General features: G+C 42.1%; 1 protein-coding gene across 6 annotated transcripts in view; it reads left to right on the forward strand.

The window, feature by feature from the left end:
• Positions 1–680: 680 nt before the first annotated feature.
• IL18R1 (interleukin 18 receptor 1) overlaps positions 681–26,916 on the forward strand; it is a 35,021-nt gene continuing 8,785 nt past the window's right edge. The window contains exons 1-8 of one of the 6 annotated variants that reach the window (XM_008166958.3): positions 681–821; positions 6,938–7,017; positions 8,611–8,851; positions 13,110–13,287; positions 15,267–15,420; positions 16,359–16,424; positions 20,064–20,214; positions 25,620–25,756. In XM_008166958.3, the coding sequence (XP_008165180.1) occupies positions 6,960–7,017; positions 8,611–8,851; positions 13,110–13,287; positions 15,267–15,420; positions 16,359–16,424; positions 20,064–20,214; positions 25,620–25,756 (985 nt within the window). In that variant the 5' untranslated portion in view covers positions 681–821; positions 6,938–6,959. Of the gene's footprint in view, positions 822–1,474; positions 1,614–6,932; positions 7,018–8,610; positions 8,852–13,109; positions 13,288–15,266; positions 15,421–16,358; positions 16,425–20,063; positions 20,215–25,619; positions 25,757–26,916 lie in introns of those variants that run through there. The other 5 variants (XM_065580908.1, XM_042854628.2, XM_042854637.2 and 2 more) reach the window with 5 other exon arrangements.

Consider the following 26,916-nt stretch of genomic DNA (forward strand, 5'->3'; position numbering starts at 1 on the left):
GTGTCCAGTTCTGGATGCCATGCTTCAAGAAAGAGGAACAAATTGGAGTGTCTCAGAGGAGGACAGCAAAAATGATAAAAGGTTTAGAAAATATGACCTATGAGGAAAGATTAAAAAATCTGGGCATGTATAGTCTTGAGAAAAGAAGCCTGAGGAGGGCCCTGATAACAGTCTTCACATATATTAAGGGGTGTTATAAAGAGGATGATGATCAGTAGTTCTCCATGTTCACTGAAGTAATGGACTTAATTTGCAACAAGGGTTTAGGAAAAACCTTCTAACACTAAGGATAGTTAAGCATTGGAATAGGCTTCCATGGGAGGTTGTGAAACCTGTCAGTGGAGGGTTTTAAGAATGTTAGCAAAACACATATCAGGGATGGTGTGCATTTACTTGGTCCTGCCTCAGCACTGGGGTCTGGCCTTGATAGGGTTGCCTGGTGTCCAATTTTTGACAGGTAAGTCCGGTTTTAAGGGGACCCATACAGGCTCTGGTCAGAAGTATTGACTGGACACCAAAAGTCCAGTCACTGCATATCTGTCGGGCCCCCGCTCCCACCAGCCCAAGACTCCTTTAGCCCCCAAGTGCTGGCCCCAGAGCCAGGGAGGGGCAGAGCTGGAGGCACCTCAGCCACTAGTCCCCTCCCAGCGGGGCTGGGGAGGACACTTCTCCTGTACAGGCTGCTCCACAGGGCCTGGTCAGACATACCTCCAGGAACCTCCCACAGCTGCAGGAAGCTCCCTGAGAACTCTTTGCCTCGAGCTGCTGCTGGCCGGAGCAGGAGAGACACTGTCCCCGTCAGCCTCCCTCTTCTCTTTATGGTGAGTGAGCCTTTGGGTGGGGGTGCTTGGTTTTGAGACATTGGAGAGTTGGCAACCCTAAGCCTGGATGAAACCTCAACGTCCCTTCCAGCCCTCCAGCTCCAGGAGCCTGAAGTCAGAGACCCAGGAGTGGCACTGGCCCCGGCCTCGGTTAGAACAGCTGCTGTGCTTGAGACCTAAGCCTGCACTGCCACGGCCAGTCAAGTCAGGGGGCAGCCAGCTTGTCGGGGGCGCCTGACTGGCCTGTACTGGGAGCCGAGACTGGGCCGCAGTTTCCCCAGCTGGACGTGGGGTAATGACAGCGCTCTCCCACGCAGCCTATAATGTTAATCGGGGAGAGTCTGTACAGCAAGTGGGGCCGGGGCCCCTTTCCACTGAGAGCAGCCGCAGGGGCCAGGGCTCCGCGCAGCAAAGCGCGGCTGGTCCCGGCTGCCCGCGGATTGCAGTTCCCGCCTCAGCAGCAGCCCGGCGCCGCGCGGGGCGCAATGCCCTGGGCAGGCGGAGCCCGAGCCTTGCCAGGACGGGGGCGCTTTGCGGGCGGCTCCTTCCTGGCTGGCAGCCCCGGAGGCTGCTCCTCTGCAGGCGCCTGTTGCTCTGCCCCGGGGCGCGCTCCCTGCCCGGGGCGCCTCTGCTGTTCCCGGGGCGCTCGGCGCTTCCCCTCCCTGCCCCGGGCGCTTCTCCTCTCGCCCTCTGCGCGGGTGAAGCGGAGCCAGCGGAGCAGAGCGAAGCGCGTCTCCCTGTCAGGCCGGGTTTCTCCTCCTTCGCCGCTGCCCGCTGCCGCAACAGGAGCCGGTAAGAGAGCGAGTCCCTTGGGGGGGGGGGGGAGCGGGGGGTGAAGCTCTTTGGTGCTGACTGGGCCCCTCTGAACCTACAATGAGGATCTGTCGTAGGGTGACCAGACAGCAAGTGTAAAAAATCAGGACAGGTGGTGGGGGGTAATAGGAGCCTATATAAGAAAAAGACCCAAAAATCAGGACTGTCCCTATAAAATCGGGACATCTGGTCACCCTAATCTGTCGCTACTAGGGAATCCCCCCGGGCTGTTCCCAGGCCGGGCTGGCCAAAACCACCTCAACTTCTTCAGCGAGTCGGTAGCCAGAGCTAGCCCGTCCTTCAGCCCCCGCGCCCTCGCCGGGAAGGCGGAACTCTCCTGTCCCCGCCAAGCGAAGGATGCGCAGAAGGAGGGTCGCTCGCTGCGGGGCAGAGGGTCCCTGTGCCGAGGTCCCCTGTGCGAGCCAGACACGCGGAGATGTATTCGCTTGTAGAATCAGCGATGTGCGAGCCTCCAATTGAGACAATATGTTACTCACAGTAAGCAAGGTTTTCACTGTATGTGAGCCAGGGGAATCCCCCCCCCCCATCTCACCGTCAGTTTCCTGACTGCTCATTCAGTAATTTCGCAGGCACAGATTATTCATGTTTTCTCCTTTTAAATGTTTGTCTGCCACTTACATGATCGTTTACCTACATATATACTATGATACACTATTGAACAGCTGATAGCTCTGAGACCTCATTGTGACCGTCTTTGCTGATCCTTGGCACCAAAGAAATGTCACCGAATCAAACTGGCTTACAGAAGGGCTAGTTCAGGGGTGGGCAAACTTTTTGGCCCGAGGGCCACATCTGGGTATGGAAATCGTATGGCGGACCATGAATACTCACAAAATTGGGGGTTGTGGTGTGGGCTGCGGCTGGGGGTGCGGGCTCTGAGGTGGGGCTGGGAATGAGGGGTTGGGGGTGCAGGAGGATGCTCCGGGCTGGGACCGAGGGGTTCAGAGGGTGGGCGTCCAGGCTCTTGGCAGCGCTTACCTCAAGCAGCTCCCAGAAGCAGCAGCATGGCGCCCCTCCGGCTTCAACAGAGGCACAGCCAGGCGGCTCTGTGCGCTGCCCCGTCCATAGGAGCTTGGGGCGGGGGCAGCATGTGAAGCCCTCCGGCTGCAACTACATGTAGAAGCTGGAGGGGGGGACGACATGCTGTTGCTTCTGGGAGCCACATGGAGTGGGGCAAGTCCTGGACCCCACTCCCCAGCAGGAGCTTGAGGGCCGAATTAAAACACCTGGCGGGCCGGATGCGACCCCGGGGCCGTAGTTTGCCCACCCCTGGGCTAGTTTAATCAGGCCAGCTAATGCCATGCGACAAGGAATATAACGTACCCCAGGACTCCGGTATGTTATATTCTCCTTAAAACCATTGTAACTGCAACAGGAATGATCGCTTACTAAGAAATTTGGATTGCAGGTCCCTTATTCACCAATTCAGAAATGCTAACATTCTTGACTGCATATTATCCATTGGGCAGTGAATCGGTGTTGATAAAGAGATTTAAACTCCCTGCAAGTCAGCAGTTCACATAGAACCGCTGAGCATTCTTCCCTCTTCAGTCTTTAAAGTCTCATTTCAGCAAAATGCTCACGAGTATGCATAATTTTAAGCATATTTTTAAATGCTTTGCTGGATTGAGGCCTAATATAAAGTAATGAGAATTGTTTTTTCCTAGTTTCATCTGGAAACCTGTCATTCCCTGTTACTAACATGTCACTTAGCCTGGTGAGTTTTCCTGTATTCTTCAAATACACCTCTACCTCGATATAACGCGGTCCTCAGGAGACAAATAATCTCACCGTGTTATAGGTGAGACTGCATTATATCAAACTTGCTTTGGCCCTCCGTTCCTTATTCCCTGACCGCCCCCTTCAGAGACCCCCGTCCCTAATCACCTCCAGGACCCCACCCCCTACCCAACTCCCCTGCTCCCTGTCCCCTGTCCATGCCCTCCACTCCCTGACAGGCACTCACCGGCAGCGGCGGGAAGCGGAGCAGCCCGGCCCCAGCCCGCTCCACTCCGCCACCTCCCAGCCGGGGCGCTCCGCTTCCCGCCGCCGGGGAGTGCGGGGAGGTTGGGGAAAGGACGCCCCCCGCACTCACCGGCGGCAGGAAGCGGAGCGATGCAGCCACAGCTCGCTCCACTCTGCCATCTCCGCTTCCTGCCGCCGGTGAGTGCGGGGAGGTTGGGGAAGTGGCAGAGTGGAGCAGGCTGGGGACGGGCTGCTCTGCTGCTGCCGGTGAGTGTGTGTGTGTGGGGGGGATCCCATCCCCCAAGCCCCCTCCCCCGAGCAACACGGCTGGGGCCAGGGCGAGGGAAGTGGAGCGGGCTGCTCCTGGCCCCCCGCTAATCCCCAGGGCCACTCTGGGACTGCGGGGCCCCCAAAAGTGCCCCCCCACAGCTCCTGCCTCCCAGGCCCTGAGGGAGGGAGCCCCTGACCACCCCCGAGACCCTCTGCCCTTTATCCAACCCCTCGGCCCCGGCACCCTTAACATGCTGCTCAGAGCAGTGTGTCAGAGCTTTACCACTTTGTATGCGAAAATGTTATATCAGGGTAGAGGTGTATCGGACCTTATGTTTTATTGACAGGAAACATTCCCTTGGTTTGTTCTAGTACCATTTTTAAAAATAGTTTTTCATTCCTTTCTGAACATCACAACTTCTTCCTCTTTTTTGAAAGAATCTCTTTTTATAATACAAATTTCAGCGGAAATAATTCCCTCCCACATTTTTCCTGATCGTGACACGAAGATGGTGGCAGATAATGTGGCTCAGGAGATTAAATCTCCCAATTTGCTAGCATGAGTGGGAGAAACCCAAGAGAAAAAAATCAGATCTAGCAAGCTGAAATTAAGAGTGTGTGTCTTGCCTATGAGTAGCAACTATTAGTCACAAGTCCAGATATTATGAAGTATTTTGCATACCACTCTGTACCTTAACCTCCCTGAACACTCTTCTGCCTGTTTCAAAGAATAGTTTGAATCAAGAGTGGAAACTCTTAAAATATGCTGCTAAGAAGGAAAAAAACAACAACAGCATCAACAAAACTGTGCTACTAAAGGAATGGATGAGAAAGTGAGGTTTAAATAGAGTAGATATTAAATGGTGCTCCTGAGTCTATATCAGAAGTTCCACTCATCATGCTGGTGTGATCTGCCAAAAAAAGAATAGTATTTAAGAACCATAAATTATCAGATTTCAGTTTCAAACCTGAGGTAGCTGTCCACATTTTCACTACCTTTTTCAAAGGCGGTCTATGATTTTTGTATCTCACCTGGTTAGGATGCCTGCCTCTAGAAAAAAAAAGTTCGGCTAGAAGATATGCAACCCGATATAAACTCAAAGAATTAAATAACAAACAAACCTTGCATTAGTTTTTATGCATAATCCCTGAGTCTTTATATTCTATTCAGGATAGAGTATGGAACCTTATTATTCATGTGACTTTTGTTTTTTAGCTCAGTACTTGGTCCTGCTAGTGAAGGCAGGGGGCTGGACTCAATGACCTTTCAGGGTCCCTTCCAGTTCTATGAGACAGGTATATCTCCATTTTTTGGAGGGAGGGATAGCTCAATTGTTTGGCCTGCTAAACCCAGGGTTGTGAGTTCAATCCTTGAGGGGGCCATTTATGGATCTGGGGCAAAAATCTGTCTGGGGATTGGTCCTGCTTTGAGCAGGGGGTTGGACTAGATGACCTCCTGAGGTCCCGTCCAACCCTGATATTCTATGATTCTATGACCAGTAGCTCAGGAGCTGAAGAAGTCACAATAGCCCAGCTGCTGTGGAGATGAATTTGGGCTAGGTATTGTCCTATGGAAATAGGTTTTGCCTTCTTTGCATTAGTAACTGGAATATTTTAAAAGAAAATAAGCTCATGCTGTCCTCCTGAAGAAGAATCCAGTCTAGGCAGTAGGTAATACTGGCTCTCAAAGGTTGGAAAATTAACTTATTTCTTCTTTGTAGGTATGTGTCTGAGGCAGGCGGGGGGGAGGGAAGGGAAGGGACAGGGAGGAGACAGTGAATCTTCAATGGATCAGAGAGAGCAAGTGAAAGAGGGGGAGAACAATTACATCTATTTGTATTATTATTTTATTTTTAAAAAGTGCTATTTTAATGATGCAAGAGCTTGCAGTTTTAATTCAAAATTGTGTATAGTTGTAAATCTCAATGGCAAGCTTTACAACAAGCTTATGCTAAAATTGCAAAAGGTTTAGTTAAAATACCCCCAAACAAACCTGAAATCAGAAATCTGCTTCTCTCAGAGCTGTCCACAGAGTCCTAAATTATACCATATTCATTGGATGTGTGGCACATATGTCACAAATTCAGGCATATGTGTACATGTGGCTTAGGGAGAGGGACTGGGTAAAGTTGCCTCACCTGGCTGTAGAGGTATGTATTAGTTGGTCTTAGTTTATTATTCGGAGTACACATAATGTTTACATTAGTAAAGCACAACAGTACAGTATTAGAACCGATCCTGTTATTAGGTGCTGTGCTGACTACCCTGTGTTGTCCCACTGAAGAGTCTCCACTTCAGTCTTATTTACTAATGTTTTACGCTTGCTTTTACTGGTGTAAATATCAATACATGATGAAAAGCAGTGACTCATGCCTGCTCTGCCCTCAAGTAGTGCATAAGGCAGTTAAAATAATGTATACTTCTATCTAAGTGGCATGTTAAAATCTAATATGAAGAAAACTGAAGACAGCTGGCATGCTTCCTGGTTTGCCAACAGATTTTTGTATTTTTAGCTATAACTACAGATGCGTTCAGACTGTGGGCTTGATCTTATGTTAGTTAATTGAAGTCATTCGCAAAATTTCCATTGACTTTAATGGTCCAATCCTGCAAACACCGTAGTCATGATGGAAAGCCCTAGCGCCCAATAATTAAGGTTTGCAAGATCAGGTCTTTAGTTTGATTGCGTCTATAGCTAGAATGAGCAGCATTTTATAATGTACAGTACTTAATCAAATATGAGTCAAAAAGAAATGATGTAGAACATCTAACATGAAATATAAATAGTGGAAGGAAAAACAACCATTCTCTCCAACTGATATGAACCTTGCCAGTAAAACTCCTGGATTATGACCTTATACATGTAAATACGCTTTGATGATAAAAAAAATTCTGGTGGAAATCCCATCTTCACTACACATTTGTTATATTACTCATGAACTTAGTTTTAGACAAATTTGTTGTATATGTGATGGATCATGTATATTTGTTTTTCTTCCAAAACTCTGTCAGTTAAACGAAGAACACTTCCCTTTTTTCCAGAGAAGAAGCTACAAGTAAGTCAAGAAAATGGCTTTTGAAAGTCTGATTATTCCATTTTTAATGTTCCTCAGCAAAGCTACAACTGGTAAGCATAAATCAGTTTGACAGTAAGACATGGCATAATTTAGTGAATATTTGGTATACTGTAGCTGGGTGAATTTTTTTTGAATGAATAGTTTATTTGCTGAAAAATGCAGTTTTGGGTTGACTGACACTATTTGTGACTTTGGGTCAAAGTTGGCAGATAGTTTGGGGCAACACAATTTTTTTTTTAATTGAAAATGTCTAAATGTTTCATTTAAAAAATGTCAAAATGAAACATTGCAACTTTTTGTTTTGAAAAGACATTTCATTTAGAAATTTAGTTAAAGAAACAAAGGGTAACAAATACTTGAAAACAAAATGAAATGAAAAAAAAAGTGTTTGTTTCAGTCAAAGAAAACATTTTGTTCAACTCAAAGTGAAGTTTTGTTGGATTTTCATTTCAGCAAGAAAAACTGAAGAATTTTCATTTTGGGTTGATTGGTTTGGCCACTGAACTGAAAAAAATCGGTTATTTGCTCAGTTCTAGTGAGTAATGCATAATGCAATGACATTCTGCTCTTTCGCTTGTTGCAGTACTGGAATCTACAGTACATACCAGGAATTAAGTAGAACAATGGATAGTTATTCTAATTAAGTCAGTAATGGGTCTGAACCAAACCCTAGACCAAACACTTCCAATGTCTGATAAAGTTCAGATCCAGTTCCAGACTTTGCCATTTAGATAGACCCATCTTTAAATAGAAAAATTGTGAAAGGAGAGGAAGAAAGATTCTGCCACCCTTCCTCACTAAAAGTAGTACCTTACGTCCTGATCCAAAGTAGTTACTGTCAGCAGAACAATTCCAATTGACTGAATGGGCTTTGGATCCTGGCCTTGCTCTGTAATTAGCCCCACTGAAATCAAGTAAGTAAGGTACTATCCCACCTGAATAAGGATTGCAGAATTGGGCTGTGACAGAGAACTGGGAACCAACAGCTGAGTCAGCACTCTGATCACTTGAACACCAATTAAATCCATCACCCCCAGGCTGGACCTGACTGTGCCTAATTAGTGGATTAGAATGGGCTGAGGAGGACTAAAAAGGTAATTAACCCGTTAACACAGAGGGTGGAAGAAGGAAAATGCTGTGGAGGGGCAAGTTAGTGGGACCAGAACCAAAAAGGGTCTATGGATGGAGAGATTTCTTCTCTCTACCCGAGGAGAAATTGATGCTGTGAATGATGTAGTCAGTAAAGGGGGGAGAGCAATGTAAAAAATTATAGGGTGGTGGTTAACAATAGAAAGTCTCTGAATGACCTGTGGAGAAAGAGTAGAAGACAGGAGCAGGACCATGCTCTATCACGGAGGCCCTTACAGATGTTTCCTGAAGTCCATGGGAAAAACTGCCACTTTCCTCTAGGCATGAGAAGTTTTGCCTGAGTAAGGGCAGAATAAGGGCTTGAAAACTGGGTCCTCAGGTTGGGATAAATATTGATTTCCTGATATGGCCACACTCTTCAGCAGCTATTAGGTCTGCTGAAAGAAAATCTGTTTAGAAAGAAACTGGATAGACAGCAAGTGCCATTAGAATCAGTCCAGTCTCATTATCTGAAAACAGTGTTTTGCTTCCTAACCATTCTTTTTTCTGCGAAGAAGAGCTGTGCCCCTTGCGTCGCTCCATTGATGTACTTGAAGGGGAATATTTTTTCCTTTGCTTCCCTGGATCAATACGAGATAATCTTCGCAGTAAAACATACACAGTGACCTGGTTCAAAGAAAATGAAGGAAAGATTAATTTGATCCAAGAAACACACAGACTTGTTTTAAATGGGAGATTTCTGGAGTTTTGGCCAGCTGAACTCAGTGACCTGGGGAATTACACATACATACTCAGGTGGGTACACATGCCCAGTGGATTATGTAGAGTCTTTGCAACTGTATAAAAATAGGACCTGATCCTCTACTATCAGAACCTTGTGTTGTTATTAGGACTTATGCAAAGGGGTACAAAAAGCTAAATTTACCCAAGTAGTATCATGTTACATTCATGTGCACAACTCTAAATAACTACACAGAGTGCAAGGCAGTGAAGAATTGAGCTCATAAAGTTTACAATTAATTGTAGGTAGACAGAATCTCTAAACATTTAAGCAAACCTTTTGTTAAAGAAGACTGGTGGTTTTTTTTGTTCCTCCTAGACATGACATATTATCTATGCTTAAAAACTGATTAATAACATATTTCTTTCAAATCATATGGAGAGGTTTACTTGTGTTGAGTAAGTAACTGACTGTGTGTGAGTGTTCCCGTTGAAATCAATGGGACTAATTGTATGTTAAAGTAATACACAAGATGAGTAAGAATGGCATAATTAGGCTCTGGCTTTTATACAGAACTTTACATCATTGGAAGTATTAAAAGCACAAATGGAATGGTTATATTTGATTTCTAGCTGAGTATGCTCTTTCACCTCAGAATAGCTTTTACAAAGCAGTGACTCAAATGGAGCTGTAAGACTAGTGCACTCTGAGTTGTGATATTGTTCAGGAGGGCAGGAAGAAAGTGTGGTTTAACAATGGTTAAATCAAGTTTTGAAAAGGTGAAGATGTTTCTATTATAACTGACTTATACTGAAACTGCAGTACGTTTCAAGACAAAGGCTAAAAGAATAATTCCTTTCTCATAGTGTATTATGTAAGCAACGGTTTGTGCTTTTATTACCGGAAAATTTTAAAGGTCCTTTCCTGTTTATAAAATACAGGGTAGGTGTGACTGCAGTTATATAGCGCTGAAAAATACAAAACTCAGTTCTCCAGTAATAAAAAGAGCTAGAATTTCATGGACTACAACTTTTTATTAGACTTAATTTATCAATAGCCTCCATTATTTTTTGAAATGTCCAAAAATTGTAATTAGTTTAGAATATGATTTTATTTTATTTTAAAATTTAATTTATTTAAATATTAACTTAAAAATTATAGGAATGATTTTCAGAATTTTTGATATCAAAATGGTTATCAATTAAAATGTTGATTAAAAGTATTGAAAGTTCATTATAGAAAAAAGTCATTTTTGGTTCAAAATTTGCAACTGGCTTTATTGGACAGTGTACTAAAAGAAATAGGTGAAATTGATTGAATTGTTTGTTCATGTTATGTTCTTTACTCAGCTCTTTTGACTTGGAAGAAAAATAGAGGTTCCTTAGGTAAAGCAGCAATGCACCAGTGAAACATTTTCACAACAAATCACAGTGTTCTGATGGGAAAACCAAACAAACAATAAAAACAAAATCAAACAAACCAAGCCCCTCCCCCCCCAAATAAATGAAATGAGTGCAGATTTGTTTATTGAGTCAATTTAACAGTTTAGCACAGAGTTGACCACAGTTAGCCCCATTTCTTGTCATGAAGGTTCCTGCTACATTTGACACGTGGAGTTGGCTGACAATCTTTGCCACACATCTGTGTTGTTTGTATGGTTTTGTGCAGCACATATCTTAAATTCCTGTGGTTACTGGAAATCAGGTCAAATAAGCTCTTCCATAGTAGTGACCTTGTAACTAGGTAAATTGTAAGTAACTGAAAAAAAAATTAGAGGTGGAAGTCAGTGACAAGCAAATGACTCTTTAAGGCTCTGATCCTGCAAAGACTTGTGCATGTATTTAGCTTTATGCATGTATGGCCCTGTTGAATTCAATGTGACCAGGGCCAGCTCCAGGCACCAGCCCTCCAAGCATGCGCTTGGGGTGGCACCTGGAGGGGGGCGGCGCTCATCCGGGGAGAGCGGGGCCGCGGCCGGGCTCGCCGCCCTCCTCCCGGCGCTCTGGCGAGAGCGGGGCCCCGGCCAGGCTCGCCGCCCTCCCCCTGGCGCTCCGGCCGCCAGGGAGAGAGGAGCCGCGGCGGGCTCGCCGCCCTCCCCCGGCGCTCTGGCTGGTCGGGGAGAGCGGGGCTGTGGCCGGGCTCGGCGCCCTGCCCTGCCGCGCTCCCCGCCGGGGGGGCGGAGGACAGCGGGAGGCTTTTTTGCCTGGGGCGGCAAAAAAGCCAGAACCGGCCCTGAATGGGACTATACCCATGCTTGAAGCTGAACACATGCTCACATGCTTTGGGAACAGAACACTCAGCACTCAACTGTAAAGTTGTAATGTGGTAATACTACATCAAAATCTGACCTTGATAGTGAAATGGCCGAGGGGTGATTTGTAATCTAATATGTATTCAGTATTTTTTTTTTGTAAAATCTTAATTGCTACTTTATGAATTTTCACTCTCCAATGGGCTTTGCTGAGCCAGGCTACATGTTTTGAGTTTTAGCCAAATAGTGATTTTTTGTAATACCATATTCCCCACAAAGTACAACCAAAGAACTAAAGTGAAAGCCAAGACAGAAAGATAAAACCTCATAGAGTGTAAGAGACAAGGATGTCTCTTAATGCATGTTGACTAAAATCTTATGTGGCAGACTGGATTGGAGATGCTCCAAGCCAAATTCATACCTAGTGTAAGGCTCATCTTCTGTAGAGTTACACCTGTTTACACCAGGTCTGAATTTGGCCCAACATAGTCAGTGTTTTCTACAACTAACTAGGATTAAAAGAAATGTGGGTTCAGTTCCTCATTCTACCATAGGCTTCCCATGTGATTTTGGGTAAGTCAGTTGTTTGTCCATCTCTATTCCCCATCTGCAAATTCTAGATGATAATACTTGCCTACCTCACAGGGGTGTTGTAAGGATACATCTATTATTAATTCTCAGGTGGTGCTCAGACAAAGGTCACGTTGAACATATAAATATATAGGTTAACTGTTCCTGCTTTCTTAGTTTTCCCTCTTGTGATACACTACTAATTTTTAGACTGTGCCAAGCCAGTTTTTTTGGATTGGTTTACTCTGACCCCACATACATTTATTAATCAGAACATGAGGTCAATGTTTAATCCACTACCTTCTTCTGAAATGACTGTTATATATATCGTATATTTGAAAACAGTACCAGTGGGTATTTCCTCTAACAGAACTATCTCCAACTCAGTCCAGACAAGATAAAACAAAAGTAGCTTATTATTTATTTTAGGATTCAACAGACAAATTATATATAAAATAAAGGATGTTTAACATTAACAGAGTTGTTGAGGGTCATATAGAAGGCTGATAAAACTACAAAACCTATTTGGTACACTAGAATTGGGAAAACGTTAACGTATTGGGGAACATTTAATTGAGTAAAAACTGAATTTGCTTTGATGGTTTTCATGACTCTTTTTATTGCAAATATTTTTATTTGTGATTTTTTTTTTGTTAGCAAGTATGTTAACATAAAACAAAAGTCTGTGAGTACTCTTGCAAATCAAGCTACTTGTTTAGATGCCTTAATGTGTAATTGAGAGCTGTACTTTTTTTGAAATGTTGATTATTGGCTTTCAGTAACATTCATTTTTCTCCAATACTTTAATTCCCGCAAGACTCCTCCAGTTCCCATTGGCTCACACTTACGTACATGGGAATATTCAACAATGAAAGTATTTACATATCGTATCAAAGTAATTAACTCTGCCTTTTGGGTAATATGTAACTATGAAACAAAGTGCCTTTGCTCAGTAGTAATTTGTGCTTCTCCATGAAACCCTCAGGATTTGTGAACATTTTCACAAATACTTTGGCGGTTGTCTGTATGGCAGCAAACAATGAATAATGTGACCACATGAACAACAACAGAGTGAGCTTGCCAAGCTTATTTGTTCATAAATATTCACAAATCACTTTTTAAATTATCTCTACATCAAACCTTAGTGAATTAGATGAATAAGTCTCTAAACCCACTAACTGGTCATTTTAAACTACTTGGGCATCATTATGCTAATTTGTATGTATACTTGCCACCATATATTGTTATATTATTATAAATAATTATGAAACTGAATGGTTTCATGATTCTGTTTTGATATGCTTGTCTATTACTTAAGCTGGGGCTTTACTAAATATAACACCTAGTTTATGTGGGGAAGTAAAGAAAAGGAAGTAAAAGAAAATGGGATAATATAGGTATGCTTTTTTTTCTAATGATTATATTTTAGGTATATATTTTGTTGTTGTTGTATAATTACCCTACCTACATGACTTTAAAGAACACCCAAAACTGTTTATTTTATTCCATAGCAATGGAACGTACAATGTCACATCACAAAAGTGGTCCCTGAATGTGCTCAAAAGAAGTAAAGACAGTTGTTTTAACACAAATCATTTATCCAGGCAAGTTAAAGCTGCTGGAAGAAGTTATACATTGAAATGTAATGCTGTGCCCCACAATAAAAATGTCACCATAACGTGGTACAAGGTAAGTACCAAAAACATCACCACCCAACTTAGTAGTGTAAAAAAAAAAAGAAATGTTAGACCTTAGGAAAGGTAGATTACAAACTTACAGACATCTAAAAATATCTCTACAGTCTTGTAAAAATCTTTAGTAATTCTGGTAAGTGACACAGTTCTTAATACAGACACACAAAGAAAACCCATTTGTCTACTTGCACAGATTTGCAAGATAAAGTATACTAGCAATCAGGAATTGCTTGTGATCTCAGGGCTTGGGAATGGTAAAAGATTTGATGCTTGAACCTACCTGATAAATTACCCAGCCTCAACTCTCTTTAGTGCATATGGGATCCTGACACTAAAAGGAGTGCAAAGGGACTTACTGAGTATTGGGATTTGCTTATACAGTAGTTGGCAGCTTGGAAGTTTTGGTGTTTCAGATCATTTATAGCATTAAGAGATGTAAAATAAATTCCATTGTTTAAAGTGAACCTCTTTTGTACTACAAATACACCATATCAGGGGACCTGGTTACAACACAGTTGCAGTTGTAGTGAACTGTGTTCCATAACTGAGCTAAAGCCTTGGACACATTCCTTTAGTTTTCCTATCTCTTCATCATGTTGGGTAGCCCTCTCCATTCCTCCATGGATTTATATGGATGCTGTTTGTCCGCTCCCAACTGTTGGGATTAGAGATGTCTCATGCTCATTTTGGAACATAGGAGCTGCCATATTAGATCAGTTCAGTGGTCGGTCTGTCCTGTCTCTTGCCAGTGGTCAATATCATTTGTTTCAAAGGAAAGTGCAAGAAATCCTGGAGTAGTCAGTTATTAATAAATCTGCTCCAGGGAAAGTTTCCTCCTGGCCAGCAATGGCTAGAGGTTGGTGTGTGCCCTGAAGCATGAGGGTTTATATCTCTTTCCAAACTCTTATTTGCTTTTTAATTTTTACTTTATAACTCTGGAAATATTTATTACACATATAAATGTCCCATCCTTCTTTGAACCCAGCTAAGCTCTTGGCCTTAGTGGTAACTTGTGACAATGAGTCCAAAGGGCTAAGTGTACATTGTGTGAAAAAGTATTTTCTTTTATCCGTTTTATGTACGGCCTTCAGCATTCATTGAATGTCCCTTTCTTGTTGTATAATGAGAAAGGGTGAATAGCAGTGCCTTATCTACCTGCTTTATACCATTCATTTGTAAAGCACTGGTCTAATTTGGGAACAGTGTTCTACCAAACAGAATTTTTTGTGAAATTCTTCACCACAATTTAAATCTTTTTTTTTTATCAAAATCATTATTGAAATGGTTAAATTTTTTGAAAAAAAAAAAAAAAAACCAAAGGGGTTGTTTTGAACCCTAGAAACAATTTTGAAATGTTAATTCCCCTCACCTCCCCCCCCCATTTTTTGACGAGTTCTATTTCCATGTGTACGTAAATCATTAATCTTTGAACAAATTTCAACTGAGGCAAGGCTGAGATACACACATGGCACACCAGAGAACAACTTCTTTGAGTAATAGGTTGGCTAAGCTTGCAGAGCCTAGCCAAATTTTTGAAAAATGGATACTTAAAATTCCATTCCTAACTTTATTTTTAGACACCTTGAGTAAATGGCCTGATTTTCAGAAGTACTGAGCAACCATGGGGGGAAGGAGAGAAGGGGGATTTGAAAATGAGATAATAATTTTTTAAAATCTTGACCCCAGTTTTCAACATGGGACTCTGTCTGGTGCCCAAATCATGTGATTGGGTACTCAGTTGGGTACTTAATCTACATGATTATTTTAGATTACTCTGATTTCTTATTTTGTGTGCTATATTGTCATTTGGATGTCCCAATGCTGTATTTGGGTGCCCATGTTTGTAAATTGGACCTTAGCCTCTCTCAGCATTTTCCCCCAAAAGGTTTAATTTTAAAATATTTAATTTTTTACTTGAAGCTTCAGAATGTATCCGTAGCATGAAAATTATTTAAATTTTCTTTATTGAAACAGAACTGTAACATCTATAACTCTACAAAGGAGGAGGAACTGCATTTTCCTAGTTTAACAATTGAAGACTCTGGGAATTACACATGTGATGTTTCAATTAGTCATGCTGGAAAGGCATTCAACGCCACAAGTACAATAGAGCTGATGGTGAAAGATGGTAAGATTGTTTTCTTAGGAGTCTGAAGACCATATAATTACATGTTTAATGGAGGCTTCCTGTGCAAAGTCCATTTTCTCAGGCTTTGTGAAGAGGAAAGGATGTAGGTCATTATCTCTAACTGTAGATATCATTAGGTCATGTAGTTAATTGCATATTGTGATCAGTTAAAATCGGACAATGTTGTTCAGTCTAATTGTTGAACAGGCACCATTTACCAGTATAAGCATGCTGAATATTTTAGAATTCAACAGAAAAAAAAAATGAAGATGGTCTATGGAATAGAGAGAAGCTCTTTGAAATGAAGTAAAATCCTCTGAAATATGCATCATCTCAGAAAAGAGTGAACTTGAAAAATGTTCCAGTCTATTGTAGTTCTTGTACTGTACATAGCACTATACCTCTCTTCCCCCAGGGAAAGCAAAACTCTTCGACTTTGCACTTTGACTTATTTTATAAGTAAGCTTCTTAATTTAAAAAGCAAAAAGAGACAAGCAAAAAAAAAAAAAATCTATTGGTTTTATTTAGTCTTATGTGAATGTTCTGATTTCTTCCCCCACTTCCACCTCTTCAGTTCTATTAAATTTAGCCACAGTAATTAATGCAACTATTTCAGAAGCGGTCTTGGAGATGAATCTTTGAGGACCTCATAAACTGAACACTTTGAGTTCATGAAAAAAATTCAACAGGACATACCATTTTGCTGTTTTAAACTACTTGGTAATGCCAGAGCATCAGCCTCCTGTTATTGTCATGCTGTTGTTAGTCAGATGAAATTATACTGCTGATTCATCAGTGTTCATAAATATATTGGTAATAGGCTGAAATCTATATGATATGCTTAAGCAAGGGTTTTTGAAATAAAGCCAAGGTATCATTTTACAGAGGTGGGATGTTAGAAAAATAGCATTTTAAAATATTGCATTTTTCCCCCTTAGATGCAGCTGAAGTTGTTAAATTGGAGATAATTGAACCTGGAGAAATTTATGTTGAAACACAAATAGGTATCTAATTATATGAGTAATCTTTGTGAATGTATATTGTTTTGTTCTGATCTCTATATGGTGTATGTTCTGGTTGAGTTTAGTGAAACTCAGAACTGTCTGCAAGTTTTCTTTGCTCAGATCTATATCTCCTTATTGGGCCAAGTGTTGATATGTGGCTCCCCTATTTCAGATGAGCCATCATTGGTAGTAACGTGCATAAACATTCACTGAGTTCAGCTACCTTGTTCAAGAGATGCTCACTATGGCCAGCAAAAGGAAGTTCTAGTTGTGTTTCCTGGTTCTGTAGATCTCAAAGCCCCATGGGATGGCTGACACAAGAAGGATAGGTTGTCAAGTGGATAGTAAGACAGAGCAATCCCTTTAACATGTGGTTCAGTGTGTTTTAGGGTGTCTTGCTGTACAGAGACATGGGAAGTAGGAAGGTTGGCAAACCTGTCAACACAGACAGGCAGATCTTTCTGAACTGCAAAAGAACTACTGTTGTACACATTTGTGCCAAGAGCACTAGTAAAGCCAAAATCTTGTATGCCCCAGTGGGTAGGAGCTGTGCATTAACTAACTTGTGTGTGGACACATATTTTGTGTGGCGTAAACCAGGTTAGTTTATTTAAAAACATGTTAAAGCTACACTGTAGGTGAGCAGTGGATATACTTTTCAGTCCCTGCAAACTGTGATTCAGTATTTAATGTGTGTAGCTGAGTTAGACAGATTTTAATATGGATCCTATAATGAGGATTCTAAGAACAATTCCATTTGAACCGTGTGCTGTGACAATGGTGCTCAATCTAGGTCAACTTCCTATAGCCATTTATTTAAAATGTGCTGCACAAACCTTACAGACTGACAGCAACCTCATAAAATGTGCAGAGAGATTTTAAATGAAGCTACTTTGTGGCTTATGAGGACAGAGTACCTTGGAAGTGTGGATGAGTATTGACACGATTGCATTCTTGGAATGATGTTTTAAATTAAAAAATAGCTGCAGATCAGGCTTCATGTGACAAATTCCTTAGAAAATTGGGTTTCTAGTAATACCTGAATCTCAGTGGGTTAGAAAATGATCTCACTGAATTCTTTGAGAACAGCATACCCTGTCCTGTTCTATATGGTGTCCTTGATCATCTACAGATGTGTGTGTGTGTGGTTTTTTTTGGGGGGGGGGGGATATTCTGAGTTGTCTTGGTATAAGAACTGGCTCAGGGACACAATTAACTTTTAGCACAACTGGTCCTTTGATTGCAGTTTAGTCCGGACTCAATTTAGCCTCATGTACATTGATACAGAACTTGGTTCATTCTTATTGGCTGCGAAGCTTGGAGGAGGTCAGCAACACATACTTCCTGCTCCTGGAGTCTGAGGCCTGGATCCAGAAAAGGACTAAAGTGTGCAACGCTGAGCATCACAATGCCTAACTTTTAAGTGCCTAGAAAATTACAGGAACACCACTGCAATCCACAAAGCCTGAGTTAGGTTCCTAGGCTCCCTATGCAATGACTGGGGAGATATAGGCAGCTTACAATGTGATTCACAAAAGCCAGCACACTAGGTGGGTACCCACCTAAACTATCCAATAGGAGATGCTGATGAGAGGGTGTGTTCTAGGGCAGGGAGGCACCTGTCTCTGCTTAATGATCCATGAATGGGAACTCACCACCTGGAGTCAGACAGCTTAGGTACCTAAGGCATTTACTGAAGTAGGTACCTGCCTTCACACCAGATGGCTGAAGGAGTGGTGGTGCCCACCTTATACCTTTTAGCTCAGTGGTTAGAGCACTTGCCTGGGATGTGTGAGCCCCAGGTTCAAATCCCCCATCTCTGCCAGAGGGGAAGAAAAGATTTGAACAGGAGATCTCCCACCTCTCAGGCAAGTGCTCTAACCATTGGGATATTCTTGTCTGGGTTCTCTGTCTCTCCTATTGAAGCTCTTCAACTGTGTTTAAATGATGATCTCTTTCTCTCTCTGGCCCATTGTCTGTTTAAGTATTTACCCACAATGGAACTGCCACTGGGCGAGAACGAGAAAGAAAGTGAGCAGAACTCTGTAGCCTGGTGGTTAAGGCACCCGTGTGGGAGACCCAGGTTCCAGTCCCCCTGCTCCGGTTGTTCCTTCATTGTTTATCCATAGTGCAACAGGAGAGACTGAGAGAGCCCCACATCAGCCTGTCTCACAGCTTGGTGGTTAGAGCACACTTCTATGTGATGGGAGAACCGTTTTCAAATCCATTCTCCCCTTCTGGCAGAAGGGGGAATTGAATTCTGGTCTCCCATGTCCTAGGTGAGTGTGCTAATCACTGGGCTAAAAGTTACAAGAACCACAGCCTCCTCTGTCCAGATTTTGAATGGGGCCCAGTTTTGTAGGTGGCCACTGAGCAAGCCTACTGGGTCCGGCCCCACACACGACTTGGGTGGATGGATCTGTCTTTCTCAAGTTTGTGAATTGCTCTGGGGCTTAGGTGGGAGATAGGTGTCCGGATGCCTAGAGAGATGCAGTATGCTCAAAGGCAGAAACTTAGGCACCATGGGAACTTTTACCCTGACATAGGCGCCAAGTGAGTTTAGGCACCTACAAGGTTCGGCAGGAGTTTTGAGGATCACAGTGTTGCCAAAACTGGAACTTAGGCACCTAAACCCCAAGCCTCTATGGATCTGGGCCTGAGCCACCAAACAATGCCCTCGGAGTTCTAAAATCAGGCAGCTATTTGACCTCTAGGTTTACATTGCATACAGTCAAGGCCTGCTCCAAAAAAAATAAAAAGCCACGATCGCGATCTGCGGCCACGATCGCGATCTGCGGCGGCAATTCAGCGGGGGGTCTTTCGCTCCGAGCAGGAGTGAGGGACCGTCTGCTGAATTGCCACCAAACAGCTGGACTTGCCGCCCCTCTCCAAAGTGACCGCCCCAAGCACCTGCTTGGTAAGCTGGTGCCTGGAGCCAGCCCTGCATACAGTGCATAGCAATAATAAAACCAAGAATGTTTCTCTGAAAATGAAATGCCTGTGCTATTAAATTAACCTTACAGTATTGAGAGTCTCTAAGCTGATTACTTTCACTACACATGGGCAAATGTAGTTGCAAAATGTCAGCACCTGGAGCTGACACAGCTACAACGCTTCATCATTGCACAGAAAATAACTTGTGATGTAGGGATATAAAAATGGGGGAATATTTCTTCTAGTATGGAATAATTGTGTGGCAATGTGAGAGAAGGCTTTTGTAATCTGGTGGGCCACCTACCCATCACACACCTGGCTTGAATATATATTGTTAGTTACAGAACAGGGGCATATAAGGTGTTAAGAAGGAAATGGCTCATCACCCCTCAACTATAGGACATCTGAATGTCTATCAATTGAAAATTAGCATCAACTGAAGCCATCCAAATTCATTGCTAATATCCCAACTGTTAAATGGCTCAAAATGTTTTAAAGAGGACAGTTCAGTCAATTTTCAGTGCACTTGTGTGGATACTGTAACACACAGAAAGGTTGGCTCTATTTTTCGATATGCTGGGAGCCACACTGAAGGTTGTCCTATGACATCTAGATTGCATCTCTGGCAATCAGACTCCCCATTGCATTGTGAAAGCATACACTATTCATATGAACGGATGTTGATTTTTATATTGTTTTGCCTAGGTAAAGAGGTGATACTCAACTGCACAGTTTTCTTGGGTTACTCAAATGCTGCCAAGCCAACATACCTCCTGCACTGGATAGACAATAGTTTAAATTCATGTTCAGAGAACACTAAGAAGGAACAATCAATATGTGAAAAGGAATATAATTTGTAAGTATGTTTACTGCAAAATATTTTTCTTCAGTGTTTGTGCAATATAACATACTGCATTTTGTGGACTGCTAGTTAAGTATAACATCTGAGTTTCCTTCAGTCCTGTCTCTTACAATCTACGTATCAGCTGGCCATAGGTTTCCATGAAGGATGTCTGTGATCATGACTTTTAATGTAGCTTAACATTTTTTTTACGAATGTCTACCATGTTTTCACTGTAATTACATGTGCAATGCCCTAGGCATAGCCCAATCCTCCACTTTGTCTAGGTCACTCTGGATTCTGTCCCTATCCTCCAGCGTATCTACCTCTCCCCCCGCAGCTTAGTGTCCTTCATGAACTTGCTGAGGGTGCAATCGATGAAGATGTTGAACAAAACGGGCCCCAGGACTGACCCCTGGGGCACTGCACTTGATACCAGCTGCCAATTAGACATCGAGCCGTTGATCACTACCCGCTGAGCCCAACGATCTAGCCAGCTTTCCACCTTATAGTCCATTCATCCAATCCATACTTTTTTAACTTGCTGGCAAGAATACTGTGGGGACTGTATCAAAACCTTTGCTAAAGTCAAGATATATCACGTCCACGGCTTTCCCCATATCCACCGAGCCAGTTATCTTATCATAGAAGGCAGTCAGATTGGTCAGGCATGACTTGCCCTTGGTGAATCCATGTTGAATGTTCCTGATCACCTTCCTCTCCTCCAAGTGCTTCAAAATGGATTCCTTGAGGACCTACTCCGTGATTTTTCCGGGAACTGAGTTGAGGCTGTAGTTCCCCGGATTCTCCTTCTTCCCTTTTTCCAATCGTCCGGGACCTCCCCCGCTCGCCATGAGTTTTCAAAGATAATGGCCAATGGCTCTGCGATCACATCAGCCAATTCCCTCAACACCCTCGGATGCACTGCATCCAGCCCCATGGACTTGTGCACATCTTGTGCACAGTTTTTCTAAATAGTCCTTAACCTGTTCTTTCACCATTGAGGGCTGCTCACCTCCTCCCCATATTGTGCTGCCCAGTGCATCAGTCTGGGAGCTCGCCTTATCTGTGAAGACCAAGGCAAAAAAAGCATTGAGTACTTTTTCCACATCATCTGTCACTAGGTTGCTTCCCCCATTCAGTAAGGGTCCCACACTTTCCCTGACCACCTTCTTGTTGCTAACATACCTGTAGAAATCCTTCTTATTACCCTTAACATCCCTTGCTAGCTGCAACTCCAATTGTGCTTTGGCCTTCCTGATTACACCCCTGCACACTCGAACAATATTTTTATACTCCTCTCTAGTCATCTGTCCAAGTTTCCACTTCTTGTAAGCTTCCTTTGTGTGTTTAACCTCACCGAAGATTTTTCTGTTAAGCCAGATTTTTCTGGTCTCCTGCCATATTTGCAATTCTTTCTGCACACTGGGATGGTTTGTTCCTGTGCCCTCAATAAGGCTTCTTTAAAATACAGCCTGCTCTCTTGGACAACTTTCCTCCTCATATTAGCCTTCCAGGGGATTCCGCCCATCAGTTCCCTGAGGGAGTCAGTCTGCTTTTTCTGAAGCCCGGGGTCTGTATTCTGCTGCTCTCCTTTCATCCTTTTGTCAGGATCCTGAACTCAACCATCTCATGGTCACTGCTGTCCAGGTTGCCACACACTTCTACTTCCCAGACCAATTCTTCCCTGTTTGTGAGCAGCAGGGAGGGGGTGGTTAGGGGACAAAGAGCGGGGGTGTTGGATAGGTTGAGGGTTCTGAGGGGGGCAGTCAGGGGGCGGGAAGTGGGAGGGGGATCCAGGCTGTTTGGGGAGGCACAGCCTTCCCTACCCGGCCCTCCATACAGTTTTGTAACCCCAATGTGGCCCTCGTGCCAAAAAGTTTGCTCACTCCTGCCTTAGACTCTCCAGTCTAGCTTGTCATCCAGGCAAACTAGACTTACTGATAAATGGTCACTTACACCAAAGATCACAAAATATTCAGGTTGCTTCCAATCCCAAGAGACCAGTCACTTACCCCAGATCAATTGGTACCCTAGAGCTTACACCAAAGACAACACCTGTAGCCAATTCTGTAATAAACTAACTAAAAGTTTATTAACTAGGAAAAAGAAATAGTTATTTACAGGTAAAAGCAAGCCAACATACACACACAAATGAGTTGCAATTTAAATTCTAAGAGTGACAGAGTTCTAGAGATCTGTCAATTCAAAATGTCTTCCAGGCAGACCTAGGGGTAGCCTCTGGGGATCTCTGGCTTCAGTTTAGTGTCTCTGGCCGTGTGAGAGTTCAAACAGCGAAGAGATGAAATATTTTCCTGTGTCTTTGTTTTATTTCCTTCATTCAGCCTCCACGTCCATAGGATGAGCTTCCTTGCACAAAGCATTTCCAAGGTGCCATCAGGCCATTAACCAATCCTTTGTATTGTGACATTCCTTGATGACTTATCTGATTTTAGTAGTTCTGGATGGACAGGAAGAAACACTCCTTCCCATCTGAGTTCACAAGTTTAGAGCAAACATTTTCCAAGTGATACAGCAAAACTTACATATTTCCTTATAGCATGAAATTCAGACATTACATTAATACATGCAGCAACTTACAAACATTCTATAGACTCTAAACACTAAAAACATTCTTATAAGACTAATACCTATTTTGAGCAACACTAATACATAAGTGAACTGGTCTGGTCTCCAGCTATGAGTTTGTCAGCTCTTCGCTAATGCCTGCTACCTTGGCAAGAGCTGGCACTTGGCCTGCCAGCATCACACCATCTAATAACTTTTTGCTTCGATCAGCTCTGATAGCCTCCATTCCCTGTTCCTTTCTAGATTGGTCTGCAGTATCTAGTGAGGAAGTTAACTTTTTAATTGATCCATAATGCTGTAATAAAGCACCAGGCAAGGATTTTATCCCTGTAGAAGAATTTAAGGAAAACGTTGACTAGTGGGCACCTGTTTTGGCTAAACTTTTCTCTAATATAAATAATACAAGGATTTTCTCCTCAGGTTGGGCTATCAACATTATTATTCCACTTTATAAAAAAGGAGGATAGAAAGGACTCTGGGAATTGCCACCTAGTTAATTTATTGGACTTACACTAGATATCTTTTCATGAGACTAGAGAACTTGGCAGGAAAAAGTAATTTGTTTGCTGAGGAACAAGCTGATTTCCAAAAGAGCCGCTTCACTACAGATGATTGTTTTTTCTTATTTGATTCACAAATATGTGCCTCCTTCAGGGGAGGAAATCGTATGCAGCTTTTGTTGGTCTAAAATTGACCTTTATATTGTATTGATGGGGATTGTCTTTATGGCAAATTGGAGATTGCTGGAATAGATCCTTGGTTACTTTTTCTTTTAAGAGCTCTTCGCAGACACAGTGACTAAGATTGGGATAGGCCTGTGGATAATTAATTAATTCTTTTCCAGTTACGAAGGGGGTTCAACAGGGCTGTCTTTTAGCCCCTTTTCTTTGTAATTTTTATATTGATGATTTTGTTCTAGCATTAAAAGGGGCTCAGTATTTTCCCCCATAAAATCATGAATCACACTGTGACTATCTTTTTATATGCAAATATGGCTTTACTGTCACGGACACCTTTGTGACTGAAGTGTTTTTTAAATGTTTGGTTTATACTTGCAATGGGAAGGTCTCTTAATATATTATGCCAAAGCTAAAGTAATTGTCTTTAGTCAGAGACGGAGGTTGTGTAAATGGAAGTTTGATGGCATTATATTGAACAAGTTAACTCTTTCGGCTATCTGGGTATCTGGTTCTCACAAAATGGCTTGTGGGATAAGCATATTCAGGTAACAAAAGAGAAGGTCTCAGATTCAGTGTTAACGTTTTTATCCGGACTCCGGGGGTCAATTTAAGTGCACTAGTCCTTAAAGTGTTTGAGGCTAAAGTATAAGCTCAAATTTTCTATGGCACAGAAATGTGGGAGTAGAATGAGCCCCCGGGACTGGAAGTGATTCCATACAAATTTCTTAGGAATATTTTTGGTCTGCCAAATAATACTGCAATCATCCTCCTTAGAGTTGAGACAAGTATGAACTCTAGGCTGTCCAAAGTCCTAAATTGTAGTATTATTTTTTGGATTTGAATAGGATCACCCACAGCGTTTGCCAAGATTATGCTTAGAGGAACAGCTCATCAGGACTCTCACACATAAATTTCCTTGGTTAGAGCATTTTCAAAATTCTTTGCATTCTCTAGGTTTCACAGAATGGAAATGATTAGATTTAAGTTTAAAAAGGTGAAATCCCTGATCAAATCGGGAATAGAGGATATTAATAAGCAATTGGATATGGCAGTTGTCTCTATTTCAGATGTCACTGTGATTTCCCCTTGTTAAAAAAAGACTTATGGGTATGCCAGATATCTAGACAGTCTGTGTAATAACACACTGCCTTCACAGGTCTCCATTACCTATTCATGCAGACAGCTTATTTAGAAGGCTGGTATGCTGGCATTGAGAAATGTAACCGCCTTTGTCCATGCAGTTTAGGGCAGGTGGAAGATCTAGCCCATCATTTATTACACGGTAATTTGAATTGCCACTTGAGGTCAAAAAGCTTTCTGTATTTTTGTCCTGGATGCCTTGTTCTATGACCTCTCAAAAAAATAGAATATTTGTTAGGAACTGATAGTGTGTCTGTGATTCAAGCGGTTGCTCTATTTGCATAGTTAGCCACTAAAATAAGGCAAAAGTGAGTGGCATGGTGATCATATAGTCATTAATGATGTATGTCCTTTTTTTAATCTGCATTTATGAGTATTGTAATATATTATAATTTTGGATTTAGTTTTAAGTTTTGTTGTACTACTTTTTTTTCTGCATTGGCCCAAGGCCAAGGTGCTATTAATAAACTACTATGGGTTTTAATTTCTAATAAATCTTGGATTTGCTCATGCATAGGGGCCTGCGGAGAACAGGACCATGCTGAGTCTCCTCCACATCTCACTGATAGAGTATATTGTCCTCACTGAAAAGATTAATTTAAGTTTGACAATGAGAAGGAAAAAGGAAGCAATGTAGTTATATATGTCTAATGTATGAGTTGGCTTATTCATTAACTGTTGGTTTGTTTTTTAGTACAGAACAGCTAGTTTATTCTGATCTGCAGTCATAAAGAATCATAAAAACGTAGTTTCTTATTGTAATGATCTGTTAAACATCAGGTTTTGTACCTTAACTGTGAAGGTGAAGAAGAAGACTATCTTGAAAGGGTTATTTAAAAGTTTTGTTAGCCTATTTTTAGACTTATAAAATCCATACTGGGTGTGAATACTAAGTAGGCCCTTTAAGACCACATTACATATATTTGTGCTTTCAAATTACTTTATTGAAATGAATCCTTTGGATGTAGTAATGAGGAAAGACTGTTCATTAACTCTGCACCTCTGTTGTAGTGATTCAGGAAACAAGAAGTATGCCTCAAAACTATTGTGGATTAAAACAGTTAAAGAGGAGGACCTGAATTGTAATTATACCTGTCTCTTGAAAACTACAAATAAGCCACAATTAAAAATATTTAAACTGAAGAAAGGTACAGTATGATATAATACTCTTACTTCTGCAGTTTAATGACTTACAAATACTATATGTAGGCTTGGAAGGATTAGATTTTTATTGGTAAATGTCGATTTCACTGTACACACAAATTGATTAAAATATATTTCCATCAATAATAATCAATGTACAGACAGGCAAAGTAAGAAAAATGCTGCTTGAGAACTTAGTAAATATCCTTAAATCAAACTTTAATATGTATATTTTGACATGTCATGTTGACAATTTGTATTTTAATGGTTACAAAGTTTTGACTTTTTGAATCTCAAAGTCATTAAAACTTGTCTGAACCCCTCCCAATAATTTCCCACAATTGAGAAAATTTAAATCCATAAAAATAAAAAAAATGCTTAAAAATAAACATTGATATCATCCGTTGAAATTATTCCCCCCCCCCCAAATTATGCCAAGCCTAATGATATCCTTTAAGAATCAGCACTTAAGTTAAAGCCTGGGGAAGGGTTATTTCTCTGCATTCCTATTAGTACCCCCAAAGATCCCATCTCTACCATTTCCTCCTATGTATCTCCTTCTGGCTGAGGAAAACTGGTTTCAACACTACATGGCACACACATTGTCATGGTTACTGGGTAACTACACCACTGTCCCTTCTCAGGGTCTCTCTGAGTGGGCCCCAACTTAGTAGTTACAGAAATAGATTTAAAATAAGAGTCCTACAGGCATATTCCCTTACCTAAGCATAACCTCTCTATCCATAGCTCAGGCAGGCCTGACTTATTCCCCACCTCCGCGTTCAGAGAAGTAGCCTACACTGCTTGCGATCTTCTCCCTCTGTCTCTGTGGGTATGTCTACACTACAATCGAAGAGTGTTATTGCAACTCGAGTAGACGTATCTGAGCTAGCTTTAAGATAGCTAGTGAAGCTGCTGCAGCATGAGCTTCAGTACCATCTAGTTCTACAAGAAATTACCCAGGATCCCAGATGGGTTTAGACAGCCTGTGCAGAAATGCATGCCGTCACAGCTTCACTGCACTGGTACCCAAGCTATCTAGATTACAGCTAACTTGAGTATGTCTACTCGAACTGCAGTCACATCCTGTGACTACAAGACAGACATACCCAGTGTCTCTCTCATACTGAGAAGGTGGGCGTGTTAATATCTTTTATTGGACCAG

This window comes from Chrysemys picta, chromosome 1, assembly GCF_011386835.1.
Source record: "Chrysemys picta bellii isolate R12L10 chromosome 1, ASM1138683v2, whole genome shotgun sequence".
In the NCBI taxonomy this organism is placed as follows: Eukaryota; Metazoa; Chordata; order Testudines; family Emydidae; genus Chrysemys; species Chrysemys picta.